General features: G+C 40.6%; 1 protein-coding gene across 4 annotated transcripts in view; it reads left to right on the forward strand.

Moving 5' to 3' along the window:
* The window catches only part of RELN (reelin), a 294,950-nt gene that overhangs the window by 176,523 nt on the left and 103,097 nt on the right, over positions 1 to 15,330 (forward strand). For all 4 annotated transcript variants that reach the window (XM_063323481.1, XM_063323482.1, XM_063323483.1 and 1 more), the window contains exons 12-17: positions 2,447 to 2,598; positions 5,605 to 5,717; positions 7,426 to 7,634; positions 10,662 to 10,790; positions 11,945 to 12,054; positions 15,000 to 15,066. In XM_063323481.1, coding sequence (XP_063179551.1) covers positions 2,447 to 2,598; positions 5,605 to 5,717; positions 7,426 to 7,634; positions 10,662 to 10,790; positions 11,945 to 12,054; positions 15,000 to 15,066 — 780 coding nt within the window. The remainder of the gene's footprint in view (positions 1 to 2,446; positions 2,599 to 5,604; positions 5,718 to 7,425; positions 7,635 to 10,661; positions 10,791 to 11,944; positions 12,055 to 14,999; positions 15,067 to 15,330) is intronic.

The raw sequence follows: 15,330 nt of genomic DNA on the forward strand, positions 1-15,330 counted from the left end.
TCAGGACACCTCCTTCTTAGATAATGAGTAAACTTTTAAAAATTAATTACGGTAGTAAATGCTGCAGTGAGTAGAAATAAGAAAATAAAATGCTTACCCCGTACCCTGGTTAGCAAATGCACAATTTCTTCCAAATTAGGAATATTACATTTTCACTGTCACACAGTGTCTAGCTCCAGGCTGCAGAGCCAGGCTGCAGCGGCAGGTGAATTCTGCACTCATCCTGGTGCCGTCCCAGGAACCAGCTCCGGATCTAACCCCCTGTGTGTAAAATATCGGTGGTGTGGCAGCCTAAGATCTCACATTTTGGGTTGGTTTGTTTTTTTGCTTTTCAAATTTTACTCTATATTGGAAAGCTGCTGCTTTCGACTTTTGCTGTAAGAATGGAGGTTTCAATTGCATGTAGCCGTGAACGCACACTGAGCTGGGGTGATGTTGTGGACTACATCCCCGTCGGATAAAATCGTCACCGGCACTGTCCCTCTTTGCAACATTTCTGTGGGGCTTTGCTTTGGGAGTTGTACACAACTGCAAATAGATGAGCTTTCTTAATCCCTTCTTAGAGCAATGTTTTTGAATGCAACTTGAACTATATTTGAAATACTGTTTTGCTGTGTTTAAACAGTCACAGAAGCACTTTATACCTGAGACAGAGCTTGCAGGACGTTCTCCGGCTCCCCTTTGTAAGGTCAGCTGGAGCCTGCCAGCTCTCAAAGCACAGGGAAAAGCATCCCTCGTAAGGGAGAGAGTTTAATCAAGAATGTCCACATCTCCATCATGCCATCACCCAGGTTCTTTCTCCATTTCTCCTTACAGACAGTGTTTTGATGTATTTTTCTTAAAGTGCCAGTTTTTTAGCGGTGTAGAACTTTCTGGTCTTCATTTCTACTGCTGCCTAAAAGGAGAGGATCCCTGGAAACATCCATGATCTGCATCTTTCATGACCCCGAGCTGTTTTGTGGGTCACTACAGAGAGTGTTTTAATTGAGCTAAATAGAGCATACAAAAGATCAATGGAGCATTGTGAGGTTTTGTCGAGTAAGTTAGAGCAGGCACGACTGTTTAATTCGGTACTTGCCTTCAGCCCGAGAGACCCATTTTCAAAATCGTGTTTTGATTATATTGCACATTACCTTTACAAAATCTGCACGACTGAAATACTTCTCTCGGAATTAGGGTTAGATTAAACTATGCTGCCATTATCATATTTATATCGGAAAAGCCTTTCGGTGATGTTAAGCTTGCTAATTCCTGTGTAAATGTCTGACGGTTTCAAAGCAGGATTTCCAAACAGGCACATCGCTGGTCTGTCACAGCTTAGGTCCATAGGGAAACTGGCAGCTTTTAAGAAGATCCTAGAAATACATTTTGAAATAGTTGGAATGGTTAAACTGATAAATAGACTGTTAAGTTCTTGCAATGACAGATTATGAAATTGTCATATGGCACATCGCTGCTGGAGGTTGCTTCTGCTGGAAGGGGACAGGAAAAGGCTCTGCCTTCCCAAAAAGGTTTCCGAACTTCAGTGTTCTCTCATTCATCCTGAATCACGCTGGCTAGTTCAACGACTGGATTATCAGGATCTAGTGATACGAAATAAATTCATTGCTTTATCAGCCTTTTATTTTTAAAATCGTTTATTATGAATTAATTAAAGACTTCAACATGAATAGTAATGTATCAGACCAAAATAATGTACGAGTTTTCAACGGTTCCTAATCTTTCAAAATATTTCAATCGAGTTTTGAAGAAACCAACGCTTTCATGATGAAAACATATTTTCAATAAAAAATATTTAATTGAAAATCTTGCAACAGCTCTTTTAATTATCACCGAATAAAAATAAGAGAAAATGTTGCACAGAAACACTGAGAAAGATTGTATCATCGCATATTAAAAACACAGCAGTCTTTTTTTGTATTCCGTTCGTGTGTTAGTTAAAAACTCTTACCCTAAATGCTCAAGAAGATGAAAAGAGAGTATTCAGCTATTACCTATGTATTTAATGACTGTATAGCAGATATGGTGGACATGTGGCTTTTCGAGTTTCATTGATCTATAAACCTTAGATTATATGAAATGAAACAGAATGCAATTAGGTTTTAAACATTTTTGTGCCAGAAAAATAATGAAGATGATAGAATAATACAACGCTAAATATTTGGTAATAGCATTCATTAAAAGCCTCATTTTTTCAGTAATTTATGCTTTTCTGCTAATTTATTTAAAGCATTTGCATTTACTTTGCTTTATTTGAGTCAACTGAGTTTAAAAACTGGTATTGAATATGTAAGTAATGTTGTAGGAATCATATTTCAAACACTGCTTTTTGTTGTCCTCTGTAAGAGTAGCAGCAGACGCTTTTGTATGTACAAATGAACTCCTGGCGTATGAGCTTATCGGTAACGTGCCTCTGCACATTCTCCACCCCTGCTGACCTCTCCAGGTGGGACATCTTTGGAGCCGTCATCGGTACTGAATGTGGGACACTGGAATCTGGCTCAGCTATGGTATTTCTCAGAGATGGAGAAAGAAAAATATGCACTCCATACATGGACACTACAGGTTATGGGAACTTAAGATTTTATTTCAGCATGGGTGAGTATACATTCCTCATGTAATACAACATGTGGAGCATGTGAGATTTAAATTGCGCAGCGTGCATAGAACTAATTTACATACTCCTCAGAAGAGGACAGGTCTGTTTCATGACTGTGATACCCATGAGGATGTAAGACTGACCGCTCTTGGTCAGACCAAGAGTCCACCCTTCTGGATGCCCACACAGGTGTACAAGCATGGTGGGCACATAAATAGCCCTCCCAAAAACATCGCAGATGGCACTGACTTGCATATGAAAATTTTTCTGAACCAGACAGGGCACTCTTTGGTAGCCGTTGGTGGGCATTTCTTCCATGGATTTATCCAGTATTTTTTTTTTTTTTTTTTGGCTGATAGAAACATTTAGCTCCAGGTTAAAACAGTTTAATATAGAAGTTACATGAAGGTGTGTCCGTGTACAGTCAGTGTCTCAACTTCCTTTATAGTTAGAGGAGATGTGGTCAGTACTGTTGCTGGAAAAACCCATTCAGCTCACCATGAGATATCTGTGCTGGAGCAGCTGAGCAGCTCCCTGGACTCCACCGACTGCACGGGTTGGACCTCCCTTGATATAAAGGAAGCTTAAGCACCTGGTGCACACAGAGGTGTGGGTTCACTCTTGTTCAGTCCTCAGGCAAGATTCATTACCCCAGCACAGGTTGTTCTTGCCACTTGAGGTGTCCAAGCATATCTGAGATACCAGCATGAGACTTTCAGATATAACCCAGGATTTGCTGGAGTAGCAGGTAGGTCCCTCTAAATGATCCTTAGTACTAGTACTTAGATCCAGGTCTAAAATGATCCTTAGTACTAGTTTTTATCAACTGAACCTGCCTGTTGTGCCCACAAGACCCTGTAGCCACTCCATAGATAAACAATTCTTCATGTGAAGAAGTATCTTGTCTTGTACCTACTAATTTCATTCGATGCCCCTTACTTCTTCTATTAGAAGAGATGGTCATATTTTTGTCATCCTCACTACACCACAGAGGATTTTACAGGTACCTGTCATATCCTCCCACAGTCATATCCACGTGAACCCTGGTGTTAATCCACCAGAGTGAACAGAGTTGCACCTGAGGATGAGACAGGAGTAGCACAGAGGTGGGACAGTCTTACCTGGCTGAACACACAGAATAGTTTCTGTGAAAAAGCTCATATTCTATTCATAAACATTTTCCTCTGCTAATGTATTGGCCCAGGGTGAGATTGACACAGAGCGTGCTGTAGTTTGCTACGGTCTTGGAGGAGTATGACCTCCATGTGGCACCCCTAGTGAAAAGCACTGATGAGGCATTAGCATCACCTGTGGACCTTCCCTGCTGGGACAAAGCACAACCTCAGTGATTTACCAGGGCTAAGAAAGCAGACAAGAACAAACCTCTCCTGCCACTTCCCCTCCCCACTGTTGTTGTCGGTGCCGCTGCGTTGGTTCAGTGTTGCAACAGACCAAAATCCCTATGAACGTGGTGGTTATCATTCAGTACCTCACAGTGTTTTTCCAGAACTTTTATTTTGCACATAAAGGAAATCGCATGAGGTTATTCTCTCAACACCAGGTTTAGAGGAGGTGAGGGGGTTTGCTTAAAAGTGGAGAATAATAGAATAATAAAGGAGGAAGCAGAGACTAAACTTGTGACCTCCACAAGCAACCTTCTGAATCAACAAGAAAAAACACTCTTTATTTAATGAGTGGAGGACCTCATGTTGTTGTCCTATATTGTTGCACATCTCCTCTGTGTTACATGAATTACCAATAAAGCACAGGAAAAAGAGGATGCTTTTTCCCAGTTCTTCCAAGCATTACAACACCTGCAAGAGAAACAGGAAAGAAATTTGCTCAACCTTCTGAACTTAGGGGAGAAGTTGTCAGCACATGCAGGCACAGAGGATAGAGGGATATCACTTGAAAAATGTATTCTGTATGTACTTGTAAATTAAATAATATTAGTTGAAACATTCAGGCAAGCAGAGTTCCTTATTACAGTATAATACACATCAGAGATGCGCATCTTATCTAGCTCTCTGGACTGCTTTGCCTGTTCCATTCCAAGAACTGGCCATCTGTAGTGAAAATAGTAGAGAAAGTCATTTATACAACCTTTCTACTTTACAGACTTTTCAAAGAAGCTTCCTCATCCTGTTTTTTTCTAGTTCGTTTTTTGGGTTTGTTTTTTTTTAATACCTGCAATACCCCTCGTGTACAGGGAAATGATGTTTCCTGTTTCAATTACGGATGCTTTGTTTTAAAAACTTTTTTCCAGAATGCCAAACTAGTGTGATGATGTCCTTCTCGTAACTATAATGCAGACCTTAATGCTCAAATTTGCTAATACGTCTGCCGTCTCAGAGAAGGTTAATAAGTGTTTTGGATTCTATCAATAAAAAGATATTTAAAATGCGGCCCCATCCCAGTGAGGCAACCATGACACACGTGTTTTGTGTGATACAACAGACTCCGTCCGTCCCTTTTAGGGTATGGTGTAAATAGTAGAAGAAGCATCACAACAAAAAAGGTACACAGCAGTCTTCCTCCTTTCCTACTAAGAGCAAATTCTCAGCTGCCAAACTATCAGCTGAGAAATATTCAAGAGATCCTCACATACCGTGTGTGTGGCTGTGTAGAGTGTGAGTACTAAATAACAGTTTACTGACGAGGACTCAAAAAGCTGAGCATTTCTATGTAAATAGGATTTAAAGCACACAGATAGAAATATTGCTTTGGGCACAGCATTTTCTATTAAAATTGTTTTGATAAGCTGATTAAGAGAGTTACTTGAGGTTTTCATAATTGTCAACCCCCTTGGTCTCTGGCACAGTGTATCTGATCAAATAGTTCTTACACACTGTGTCCTTAGGGCTGGTGTCCTTTTGTTTCATATCCTAAGTTAAGTAGCATCTGACTGTAATTATTTTTGTAATTGTGGCTGTGTAATATGATTCCACTTTCCAAAAACAAGGGCTTAAATTAATTTTTTTCTCCCTCAAATATGTATTGTACAGGGGGAACTTGTGATTCTGGAGAATCCCATGAAAATGATGTCATACTCTATGCCAAGATTGAAGGCAGGAGGGAACACATACCTCTTGATACCCTGACCTATGCTGCCTACAAGGTAAATCGTCTTAAACAAAGTAGGTGGGTGGGATTGATGGATCGATCTACTTTTAAGCCATCGCGACAATGTTGTATGTTGCGTTCCATAGGGGCAGTCAAACATGATCTTCCCAAGCACCTAAATCAGGTGTAGATCTCACAATGACAGGGTGCCTTTGCGACACAGCTCTGCAGCTATTGCTGGTTACTCCACCCCAGAGCAGGAGTGCGGCGTTGGCTAGCGCTCCGATAACAGGCCAATGGGCAACGGGAAAAAATTTTCAGCCATTAGCTGAAAACTTTGGCGGTAACGCCTCCTCACAAATAGTTACTACTGCCTCCAGTCAAGCTCCTGCGGTTTGATACTCAGGAGCTCCATCCTGAGAGGGTCGGTCATGGTGAGATCAGTGGCTGGGAGGAGAGTGACTGGGAAAAGCCTGGATGTCTTTCCTGCACCTGAAACAGGAAATGTCACATTTTATGCTTTTTATTTGCATTTTAAATACAGTTGTGTGCCCTCTAAGAGGGTCCGCGGTGATGCGGGCATGAACTCAGCCACAGGAGGTGGTTGCTGGCAGTGTACACAGGCAGCTCCTCCTCTCCTGTTAGCGCAGCCTCCTTCCAACCACGTCCACCACCCTCAGGCAGGACAACAAGGACAATAAGGACCTCAGGCTGTCAGGATCCTTCCTGTCTAGGGCAAGGACGCATTTAGACCCTGTCTGCCCTGAATGACTCAGCCCTGAGGTGTCCTTTCTCTGCTGCTGTAAGATGATAGCAAAAATATACGTGTGGGTGTGGTAGAGGTTGAAATGCGGCATGCTTATACAGCGTGTGGGAAATCTGGCGGTAAAGATGGGGCTGATTTCAAGCACAGGTCTGTGTGCCATTAATTTCACTGTAACTATAGCATTCCGAGAGCAAATGTTTACAGTAGGGTTTGGCCTGGGTTTGGTTGAGTCACTTGCATTGTTTCATTGTGCGTGGCTTCCCTCCTCGCCTGCTCTTGTGTGAAAGATGGGGTAGAAGTTTTTTAAAACTAAGGAAACTGTAATTGTAAAATAATAAAAAATTAATTGGGGAACTCGGGGAGAGATAGGATCTGGAATTACACTGACTTCATTGTGGAGGTTTTTTTTAAAACAAGCCGTTTTAAAGCTGACATCCTCTTTTGACATAATAAAGGTCTAATTACGTTGCTTTAGGACAAAGGCTAAGCTTTTTAAAGCCATGCTTTCATTTATTTCCACAACATAACATCCTCCCTGCGTACGCCTGTGAACTCATGCTGTTACTCCATTCTCACGTATTCCGACTAGCCGTGCCATTACCCTGCCTTTGCTTCTGTGAGCTGAAAGGCTGCAGGACAAGTAGCACCTTCCATTACCAATGAAGCACTGACAAAATAAGCCCATATTTTTCCGAATACAGAAGGTAGAGTCTCTTCCACAGTGTCTTGACAACCAAGCAAACCGATCCCACTAAGGTGGTAAGCAGCACCTGGTATCCAGAGTGTTAACAGCTACGTATGTAATATAAAAAGCTTTTATTTGGGATCTTTTGTGGAAAAAGGCAGCAAAAAATGTTTGACAGAAATGAAGCAAGGAGAGACAAAGCTACATGTTTGGTTCAGCACATTTGAAGTTGCTTTTCTATTTTAAATAGTACCTTGTGAGTTTTTTTAATATTATTTGTTTTATGTAAGCCTGATTTAATTTCTTTTAAAGGTTCCATCTTTGGTTTCTGTTGTCATTAGTCCGGAGCTGCAGACTCCGGCAACCAAGTTTTGCCTGAAGCAAAAGAGTCACCAAGGCCACAACAGGAATGTCTGGGCTGTGGATTACTTCCATGTCCTCCCAGTGCTCCCTTCCACGGTGACTCACATGATCCAATTTTCCATCAACTTGGGTTGTGGAACTTATCAACCTGGTAACAGGTACAACAGATGAGATTTCTCTTTTGATTATCAGCACATTTTGGTTTATAGCATCTATGTAAGTATTTGGATTTTTTCTCTCAGAAAGAACAAAGACAATTAATAATGACAAATATAAGCTGTTTCACCTAATCTCCATAAGCCTAGGTTTATATCCCCCATATGTGTGATAAGGAGTCTATTAAATAGCTTTCCAGGTCAAAACTTGCCTTTCTTAGTCCATTATTCTGAAACATGATCATGATTTCTGAGTGACTTTTGCTCCAGTTTCTAATGGATATGAGATTTACCTTTTAATACTGTGTAAGGCTGCAAGTATTAAAGGCGGCAGCAGAAACCTGCCCTACTGACCTCCCAGGGGTTACTGATGCCACAAGCATATCTAATTCTTGTAATACTGATCATAAATAGCCCTCTTCTTGATGACCAACAGCATGAGGACCTCACTGCCTGTACACTGACCACAGAACTCTTTTGCTGTCTTTACTTAATTGGGATGTTCAACATTATTTTTTCCGTGGAGATAAGGGTGAGGGAAAGAGAAAGAAGGGAGTTATTTGCTGCTCTGTATTTTGTAGAATATTAGAAATGTTGGTTGGAAGGGACCTTCACGGGTCATCTAGTGAAACCTGCTGCTGCAGGTGGGGTTGTTACCAATATAGGTCAGGTCAGCCATGTCTTTGCCCATCCATGACTTGAAAACCTCCATGGATGGACATTGTGCTACCTGTCTGGGTGACCTGCTCAAGTGAAAAAGTGTTTCCTAATTTCCAGTCCAAAACTCTGAAGCCATGTCTCTGTGGCCATTGCCCTTCCTACTGTGCCTGCTAGTAGTGAGGAGAGTTTGTCTCTGTCTCCCTCGTGAGTGCCCTCAGCACCATCGCAGGCTGCCGTAGCTCACCCCCCATCTCCAGGCCCAGCAGACTTGTTCCCCAGCCTCTCCTAGCCCAGTGCTCAAGGCCATGGACATCTTGGTCATCCTCTGCTCCCTCTCTCCAGTTTCTTAATGTCCTTCTTCAAATAGCAGACCCACAACCAAACTGTCCACTGTCCCTTTTTCCTGATATATGTGTGAGACTGTTTATCCTGATATTTTATGAGGATTAAGTTACTTCATATTTTTTGCGGAGTCAGGAGTTTAAAGGAGGAGACTGTAAATGCTTTCACATTCATGTCGTGTGGCATCTGCTCCCAACTGGAAAGAGCTGCATGAGCACTGACAGTCCTAGCAGCCATGCAGGGCAGCAGAATTCAAGGGGCAGCAAAAATCAAGGCATTGCACTTACATTTGATAGGAAGGGAAGGCAGCAACATTTTTCTACATGGAAAGTGAAAACTTTACCTGTAAACACTCCTGGCCTGTAAACATGTTATATAAAGTCTCTGTCTCAGTCTGTTACCACATGGGGATTAGTATGTGTTTTGAAAGATTAATATTCTTCCTTCACATAAACTATTTCTGACACAGAAGTGAGCTGCTTCATAACAAAAGAAGCACTAGGTCCCCATTATCCCTATTTGTATTTCCCAAATGGCAGCAGCATTTCCTGTCTCCTGCTCCACACCGTTATTCTTAATGCTTTCATTACTGCAAATGTGAGAAACTCACACTGAATATATGCAGTAAATATGACCCTCCAAGGTATCGGTACAGTTAAATCCGAAATAAATTAGTCAAAACCTCCATAAACTGTTTTAATGCACACTTACAATATCAGTGATGGTACATTTAAATAAAGTAATATTGTCAGCAAATTATAATGAAAAGGAAAAGTTATAATCCAATAATTTAGTACTGAGGTGATGAATTATGACTTTTATAATGTTCCACTGACATTACTTAAAATAAAACAGAATATTAAAAGCTAATTATATAGAGGAAATTACAATAGTATTTCAGTAAAATACTAAATCTTTAATGAATCAAGCACTCTCTATATTACTTTTTCAAGGTCCTCAGAATGTAAAAGATCTAAGGATTTCCTTACACTCCTAGATTGTAAACAGTGGGATTTTTAAATGCAGTGAAACAGGGAAGCAAAAGATTCTAGTAATAGCTTTTTGAACACTGAACTTCTCAATGAACTTTTGGGAGAATGGTTTTAATAACTTATTATCAGAGACTCAGTGGATGGTCTCATAGAGTTTCCAGTTCTCTAATGTCACTATCTGCACGTGGATGGTTTCGTTTACTGATAGTCAATGAAACCAGAGAACAGCAGCCTTTTTCCTGTCAAATCTGGAGATTTTGCATATGGTTATGTCCCTATGACTCACAAAATTCACCCCTGAGCACTCCAGGTTCTGTGAGGTGGGAGGAAGCCTCCAAAGACCACCATGGCTGGGCAGCACAGAGGCTTCCCCAGCTCCCGGGGGCTCTCTGAAGGGTGCCCTTCCCCAGGTCCCCTCCACCCTCTGCAGTCCTTGGTGCAGGCTAGCCATTTTCACTGTTCCGTAGTGCTTTTCTCACCTCTGTTTAGGCAGTCTGGGTGGAGAAGGCAGGTGACTGAGTCCAATGAAGTTAATATTTGTCAGCAATGGAAGGGAAGAGCCAGCCAGAGCATGAATAACTCGTGGTCTTTTACCACCTTCGAAGATGTAATGGTCAGCAGATGGCAGTTATAAGTGTCCTGTGCTGACATGATGCTGCCTGGCTCTGATGAATCCAGGTTTGCTCATCATTAATTTTGAAACCATTTCTAGCTGGAATATAAGAGTAACATCAGCTCAATTAACCACAGCAGCATAAAACCACTAGCTAGATGGTGGCTGAACAAGACCTAGGTGTTTAGGCAATCCTCAATCTGTAGGCTATCCTTTTGGGTTCTAAACACTCACATTTGTTTCATGTTTGTATTTTCAGGATTTTTTGTATTTCAAGCCCGCTTAAAATCTTTTCACGGTTCAGCATCAGTTATTAGGAATAGCAGGTTTGGTGGTTTCTCAGCGTTGGTACTTTTACACTCATAACCATGCCAGGTAGGCTCACGGTGTCTTTCTCCTTTCTTTCCTTCACTGTGTTATCAGCGTCAGCTTGGAGTTTTCAACCAACCATGGTCGCTCGTGGTCCCTGCTCCACACCGAGTGTTTGCCTGAGATATGTGCGGGGCCTCACCTCCCCCACAGCACCGTCTACGCCTCTGAAAATTACAGCGGGTGAGAGTGTTCTCTGCAAAGCTAACTGAGAGGCAAGATTAGAGAAGTGAATTATAGGTGACAGAAGAAAGCAGCAAAGCAGGCAACCCTGTGTCATCTTTCATTTTTTACTAGCTGAGGACAGCAAGGAAGGAGTGTTCTGGTCTCCCTTGCTGCCCAGTAATGAAATTTGAAATACATGGGGCTCCTTCTGTGGTATAATATTATTTTTCTGATGCTGAAGATAAATTACAAAAAATCCCTGTGGACAGCATGCTGGTAATTAAAAGAAAAGTTATACCTTGTCAAAGCCACAAAAGTTTTCTTCTTAGTCAGAGGAACCATCAGTCAAAGCCATATTTACAACCTCAGACACGTTTACTCACTTGGAATCCCAATGTTCGATTACAATGAAGCACATCCTCTGTACTTCTGCAGGTGGAGAGAGTTGTTAGTGTCACTTCCTTGTGTCAACCCTTCTCTTTATTAAGTCTCCTCGGTACTGTTCTGACCATAAAATGAACCGTGACGTCTTGTTACATAGCGCAGATCCCATGACTCTGTATCCCTGTGTATCCCAACTTCCACAGGCACTTCAGAGCAGGGGGTACGACAGTGAGAAGAGAGCGTAGTTGAAGCATTGCTGCGATCTGGTGACCCCCATTTCTGTACCATTTTCACAGGAATCATTGCCCCCGGTGTGTGTGGGAAGTGTAGCCACTGTGAATGACACGAGAATGATGGCCCAGACCACGGCAGGCCAAATCTTCTGTGCCCCTCTCCTTACCCCCAAGGGTTTCCACCAAAAAGAGCGCAGTCATACGGGAAGTTTTAATGCAGTATGCAATTTAGGGATATTCACTGTGATGGGGGCGTTGCTGTAGCAAAGCAAGTTAAGAACTTTGCGGACTTCGTGCATTCATGCAGGGGGAAAAAATGGCTGGGTTTTATAATGGAATAATGAACATTCTTATATTCTATGAAAATATCATGGGCCATGGTGGTTTTTTTTCATTTATATTTTCAAAAGCTGCAGTAAATTCACTGGTTCGTTTGAGCAGATTTTAGAATTAAAAATTCTCACAAAGCTTCCAGCATAAGTAAACACATTTGCAAAATGTACAGTTGCTTAATAACTATCAGTGTAAAATGTGTTTGTGTAATACGTATTTCAGGTGGAACCGAATAACTATTCCCCTTCCCAATGCGGCGTTAACAAGTGACACCAGGATTCGATGGAGACAAACAGGACCAATCCTTGGAAATATGTGGGCAATCGATAATAGTTAGTACTCTTATCTGTGATCATGATACATCAGAAGAGTAAATTTTTACATGCTTCTCCAAGTAAACATATTTTCCAGAATCACAGGTCAAAGGATTTTCAGTTTGTTAAATTCCTTTTCTTCATATCTGCATTTGGTAACAGGTGCATTTTGAAGCTAGAGGGGAATACTGTCATTTTGAAAAGACAATAGCCTAGTAGATTACCCTTTTTTTTTTTTTCCTTTTAATTGAATGCTTTCCAGGAAAAGATATTGGTGGCAAAGGCTTAATATAACATTTTCTCTGACTGCATAGTCCTAATTACATCAATAGATACTACACTGTGCTATTAAGGACATGTATTGCACCATCCCAAGCAACAGTCACAGCATCTGGGACGTATTTTTCCTTCTGGAGACAGAAGACCTTCATAAAGCAATGCTGCTACCAAACACTGGCAAAACTTTTACATTGTTTACGGCACCTTCAGGGGGAAAGAACCATCTGTTTCAGGGAATTACTTTTCTTTTAAGACATTATTTTTCACCTACCTGTTCTTTAAATGGATGTGAAGAACTGGGATGAGCTTGTATTGACTCATATAATTATTAAACTTAGTGCAGAGGATAACTGGGGCCAGTCTTGAAAGGAAATATTTCAAAGCACGACAAAAGTATTTAGGAAAAAAGGATAAAATAGATATATGGTATGAAATGCAGAAATACGTATGATTGAAAAGGCTACCAATGAGAAGGTGCAAATTTTTTAGCTTTGCTCATTAGCCTTAGATGTTTGGGGACCAAGTGAACTACATCCAGAATTTGTTCTGTTAGATTTGTGAAGTATGTAATTTAAAAAGTTACAGTGATGCACAATAGCCTGTGAAATTTTGTAGTGATTCCTAGTGAGGTTTGATATGGAGCCTGAAAACGGTAAATAGTTACATTTTGCAAAATCCTTAAAATAGATAACTGCTTAGGTTTGAAAAGAAAATCCTTGAAGCTGCCTTGATAACGTAATGCTACAAATGAAAGTTTTTCACGAAAAGTAATGAAAATTGTTCTCTTAATCGCATTAATGGGAAGTAGAATCATCTTGACGTTCTGGGTAGAATATTCGTGCTTGCCCGTAGAGATGGTGATTTAAATCAAAAAGAAAGTAACATGAAGGGAAAGTTTAGGTATGCATACATAAGAAGATGTGGGTGAGTGTCTGCAAAGATGAGTTGGTACCTAACAAAAGGCAGACTGTAAGTGCTGGAGATGCTCACAGAAGTTCACAGAAATAAGAGCAAGATAAAATCAATGCAAGGATACAAATTCTTTAACCAAGGTTTTTAAAACTAACAGACAATTCATATATATCTACGCTCCCTTTGCTTGTACAACTAACTCAATACCATTTCGGCAAAGGATGCTGCACGCTCTGCTCTGTACCCTCTCCAAGGCAATTTTACCAACCATCTGCCATAAAACTGCTTGCTCTGAAATTTGTTTGAAGTGCAGAACCATGACATGGGAATCAAATCTTAAAGGTGAACGTGTTCATGAGGTTTTGCCTGTCTCCTTTGTTAGATACCAGCGGAACTGAAGCTTTGCACTTCGGCATTGTAGGGAAAGACTCATAAATATTGGCACGCTACTCAAATTCTTGAAGAGAGGAAGATTTTCAAGAATTCAGCACTCTGACTTTTAGCTTCACAACTGTTTCTTATGTGAATTAAGCTTTAAATGAAATCTGGAAGCTGGCCATCTTTTAGAAATACTGGAAAACTGCCAATTTTCATAAAGCTTTTCTCGTTTTGAACGACATCATTACATCTTTAACCCTTCTACTTTTACCACCCCCTCAAAAAGACCTTGAAAGAGACGAATAACTCAAACAGACAGAATAGAATTTTTGCACCCTGAAAAGTGAGAAAATCTAGAAATCACATGAAGTCTGATGGGGAGTTAGTTACAGGGAGCAGCTAACAGGGCTTTAGAGTGCCTCTGCCAGGGAGTACTGACACACTGCTATGATGGGCAGCATCACAAAACTAAGAATAAGTACAGGTTGTTATAGATGACTTAAAATTGAGGGCTATTTGGATGACATTCCAAAAGTCACAGTGCAAGTGAATGATATCAAGTAGTAGGAACTCTTGAACAGAAAAGATAACGCTATTAATGGTTAAGGCCTGTTTATCATATTGTATTGAAAGAACACTTCGGGCTATACCCAGATTAATGCTTTTCTTTATAGTAGTGCAATGAGATGTCGATTATACTGAGATTTGCTCATCTTTCCATCCTTCTTACGTTTCACACAACGTCAACACTGTCAATTAGGAGTCACTGGAGGAAGATGAAGCAAAAGAGTAAAAGCAAGTCTGGAGTGTTTTTGAGTGCATATGATTTGGAGTTTTATTCCATTTGAAAGAATCAGTTAAAGTGTATGATATTTAATAGTTACTAAAACCATATCAGGGCGGCTTCAAATTCCAGTAAGTCCGGTGAAGTTAAGTATGTGGATTTCAGTGAGAGAAGCAACAATACATTTTAAAAAGCTACAAGACTGCTATTGGGATGCGCAAATATTGGATTACATTTCCAAAACATGATGAAGAAAATGGAAGGCAAGAAAATGGCCAATGCTTAGCACATCTTCTGATCTCTTTCACAGTCCTAGAAAAATCAGGTAGATTAATTAAAACATCGCCAGTGTCTCAAGCCACAGATAGACATTACCCGTTAAATAATAAATTATCCCTGGCTATCCTTGACACAGAGCAAAATTCCACTACTCAGTTTTTCAGAAGGGTACAACCAAATGCATTTTATCCTTTTGTAAACATCTTCCAGCTAGTGGGATTAAGATAAATGCAATGACCGTGTGATCAGATCTGTATACCTCCTTGTATTCATTATATTCTGTTTATCACATACCATAACCCCTCATTTAACTGATTTCTTTTCTCTGCAGTTTATATTGGTCCATCTTGCCTCAAATTCTGCTCAGGGCGAGGACAGTGTACTAGAAATGGCTGCAAGTAAGAGTTTTAATTCAGTACTTGTACTCAATTTCTGTCACATAGTTCACTTGCTGATCTGAAAGTTGAAGTGATTTTCATTTCGGCCCTTGCTTTTTGAGATGACTAAATGTAAAACTAGCATAGCCCCCAGAATGCATAAAGTTCACTGGAGAGCTAAAGATCAATCTTTCTAAACAGCAGCATACGTAATTTTTTTTCTGTAATTGTCTTTTGGGAGACAGTTTAACTTCCAGTTTATCTTAAAATGTGCTACAGAGCACA

Source organism: Chroicocephalus ridibundus, chromosome 1 (assembly GCF_963924245.1).
Source record: "Chroicocephalus ridibundus chromosome 1, bChrRid1.1, whole genome shotgun sequence".
Taxonomy (NCBI): Eukaryota; Metazoa; Chordata; class Aves; order Charadriiformes; family Laridae; genus Chroicocephalus; species Chroicocephalus ridibundus.